The 3,699-nt window shown below is 37.4% G+C and overlaps 1 protein-coding gene across 1 annotated transcript in view; it reads left to right on the top strand.

Moving 5' to 3' along the window:
- The window catches only part of pcm1 (pericentriolar material 1), a 43,593-nt gene that overhangs the window by 13,403 nt on the left and 26,491 nt on the right, over window positions 1-3,699 (top strand). Inside the window, exons 7-9 of the mRNA XM_016444364.1 lie at window positions 2,513-2,690; window positions 2,770-2,879; window positions 3,312-3,558. Of these exons, the coding sequence (XP_016299850.1) occupies window positions 2,513-2,690; window positions 2,770-2,879; window positions 3,312-3,558 (535 nt within the window). The remainder of the gene's footprint in view (window positions 1-2,512; window positions 2,691-2,769; window positions 2,880-3,311; window positions 3,559-3,699) is intronic.

Here is a 3,699-nt window from a genome sequence, read left to right as displayed (position 1 = left end):
ACATTAGCTCTATTGTTTATAATACATTATGTATTTTAACAGTTTTGTTCAATAAAACCATATGATTTCTTGCTTTTGATACTTTAGTTGAACTAATTATTATTGCTACATTGCTATTATGTTACTAAGCGTGAAAGTTCCGAAACTGAAGCTGTAGAACTAATAAAACATGATGACACAGAAAAACTCATCCACAATATACACATTGACCGCCACAAATATCCACCGTCCACTGCCATCAGTTCCCGCGTCTCTCACATACACGAGCGCGACTTTATTAGCACTAGATTTTTTACCAAATTCTGTTTTCCATTATTTTCTGGATTCCATTTTAATGGTTCCATTAAATTTTAATAATCAAAAGCATCTCCAATTAATTGATTTTATAAAAAAAAAAAAAACTTTTTTTTTTCTTTTTTTTTCAGAAATACTGCACGTTTACATTTTTCTCCTAAATAAATTCTGGTAAATAACATTTCTGGTAAATACTCCTTTAAAAAGTGTTTTTTATTATAATTTTATTATTAGTAGACTAGAACACGTGGATATGTTGTCATTCTTACACTATAATACTGAACTTTGATTTCAGTGATTTGGACTATGAGATGGACACTTGCTTCTTGCACTCTGTTACTTTTGCTTTGAAAAAAGGATTTAATAGAAATTTGGATTTCATTTAGTTTAATAAAATATTCTTAAGTAAAATTGTTGATTTTTTTGTGGGAAATTAATTGTTTAGATTAATAAATTAATCGATAAATTAGTCGATAGATTAATAAAAATAAAAATAGTCGTTAGTGGCAGCCCTAGTTGTCATACCAACGCTGGTTGAACAGATAGAAGCAAGACATCATTCAAAACTGTCTGCAAAATAAAGAAAACTACTTTCTGCCATCTCATTTCCTTTCCTTGAACTTTGGATCACGTCAAAATAAACCGAAACTCAGCAAATTTTTTCTTATGTTTTGCTAATCTGTCAATGATTTAAGTGAAGTATTTCGTGTATAGGCCTATATTCCTTTTTATGAAAGCCTACTGTTTTATTCTGTTTTCTCTGTTCACAGAAGCGCTGCAGGTGTGTGTGATCTGTTGAATCCATCTTTCACTATAAAACAACCCGCGGCAACAGTGTTAAAGCAGCCCAATTCCATGGGAAAACCGCGGACTTGGCAACACTGGAAGAGTATAGCTTTCGGATAGCACATCAAGAACCAGGTTGACCGGGTACTCAGTACCACCGGTACTTAAAAAAACCTGGTACCGTAACGTTTTAATTTTTTTAGTACCGACTTGGTACCGAAATACCGGGTCTTTTGACAACACTACTCTAATGCATTGCCATTGCGACTTACCTATGATGAGTTGACAGCTGAGCGTGGGCATTTCACTCGCTGGATGCGTCAGCGTCATATTTGCATAGGCCGTACTATTGGAGTTCGTGATTGGTTGACAGCAAATTTCAGATATTAAATGGAATGATAAAATAACGTTATTAACCGGTTAATGGACATTTCAAATTTTAGATTCTGTTCGGAACTATAAAATTTTATTTCGTTTGTGTTTCTGGTTCTGTTCCTGTCAAAATTTAGTTCGTTTCTGGTTTTCGTTTTCGTTCCTTGAACTGGTTCAGAGCCCTGCTTGGTATTATAGATTTCATTTGAGGATAAAGCAACCAAAAGCCTCACAAGTAAAAAAGTGCTTTAAAGTTTAGTTACTTGTCCATGGCTGACTATTATGGGGTTCAGTGCTTGGAGAACAACTAATTCTGTGGATTTACTGCTTCATCAAATGTCTTTTAAATTGTGTGATGTGATTATGCACCACAGGCTCAGCAGTAGGTATATTTCCTGCTATCCTGTGGCTGGTTGCATAAGCTAGTTAGGCTAATCTTAAGTAAATAAAATTAGTATTCAGAAACGAATGTTTAAAAAAACTTCCAAAATCAGATAAATGGCAAAAGTCAACAGGCTTTTCAAAATCCAAAATATTGCCAAACAGGCGCGTTTGCATTTCGTTTCGAAACTAAATCATCCGCGATAGTCTTGTCTGTCTCACCTCACTCTTCTTGTCAGTCAGCTCGACTCACTCTCCTCACTGGATAAATGAAATCTGATCTGTGATGCAACTGTCGTTCAGCACGCTGCATTGAGCAGCCACGTTCAGTTTTTAATTGTAGTGTCTGTTCTTTTACTGAACTAAATGATTTTTATTACTATAAAAAAATCAAAACGACGGTGGGGGTCGGTGACGTGGTGGGCAAGTGACATAACCGGTGTTGCGGCTTAACACCGGTATCACCGTCAGCACCGTCTATCGCGGCAAGCCTATCTTACAATGGAACTCTCTTACACCCTGGGCCTTGGTCAGCAGGGATCCTTATTGTTGAGCCCAGGCATTAGCTGACTGTAATGTCTCTAACAACCTGCAACCTCAGCATGTTGTTGTTATTACATAGTTCCACAGGTTGATACTAGTAATTTGTCCTCATGATATTTTTCTCTATCCTTCTCAGGGCCATGGTGTGTGTGGAGAACAGAAAGAAGAGCTGGAGAACATGAGAAAGCAGCATGATCTACTAAAAAAGATGCTAGAACAGCAGGAACAACTCAGAGCACTACAAGGCCGTCAGGCGGCACTGCTGGCCATGCAGCAAAGTGCTGAACAAGCAATAGCAGTGATGGATGACACTGGTGCGGGAAACATACTTACTTCATGCTGCTTGAAGTTAGAATTGTTTCCATTTTTATTGACATTGTTTTTGCGTTACAGTTGTTACAGAGACTACTGGAAGTGTGTCTGGAAGGAGCATTACCTCAGAGCTCAATGATGAACTCAACGATCTTATCCAGCGCTTTCATAACCAACTGCATGATTCTCAGGTACATACACGCGCACACACACCTAAGCCTGATTTTTATTTATAAATTTATGTATAATTTATTTTCATTGGAATTCAACAGACAAAACACTAGAAGGTATTTTAATATGTGAAATATTTTTTTTGTGCTCTAGGCTTTTAAAATCTCATATGGTAAATATTAGTTATAGAATAATATATAAAGAGAGAGAGAGTGACTGCATTGCAGTTTGACATTTCAGCATCTATAAGTGAAAACAATTGTTGAATGACGTCGGTTCCATTCTTTGGCCAGACAAAAGTTATATTGTCCTAACTAAATAATATAACCACATCACATGACGTAGCATTCAATTTAATGTTTAACTACTGTGACATGAAAAAAAAAAAAAAGTTTTCTCTGTTCCTAAATAAAACAGAAACTAACAACTACATTTCAATTTTTCTCTCTCAGTCTCAGACGGTCCCTGACAACCGACGACAGGCAGAATGTCTCTCTCTTTCAAGAGAGGTGTGCCGATCACGCACTACCCATAATTCCAGGAGTCAGTTGCCCTCCTCTGCCCCACTAACTACTGCATCAACATCCTCCAGCACTAAACACACCAAACTGCTGGAACTACAGGACAAAAAGCAGACCATGGACAAGATCCTTCAGGAACTCCACTCCCTTAGAGACCAGACCCTTAACAACAGTTCATGTAAGCCCCCTCACATAGCAAATGTAGTTACTATGAGCTTTTCTATTTTTCATAAGCCCCTTCCCTTTAGATCAGGGTTCCTCAATTAGTTTTCGCCGAGGGCCGAATTCTGCCAACAATACCAAGCCAAGGGCCACTGAC

This window comes from Sinocyclocheilus anshuiensis, unplaced genomic scaffold, assembly GCF_001515605.1.
Source record: "Sinocyclocheilus anshuiensis isolate Anshui unplaced genomic scaffold, SAMN03320099.WGS_v1.1 scaffold85, whole genome shotgun sequence".
Taxonomy (NCBI): Eukaryota; Metazoa; Chordata; class Actinopteri; order Cypriniformes; family Cyprinidae; genus Sinocyclocheilus; species Sinocyclocheilus anshuiensis.
The sequence above is the reverse complement of the archived record's forward strand: the minus strand, read 5'-3'. Positions and strand labels throughout refer to the sequence as shown.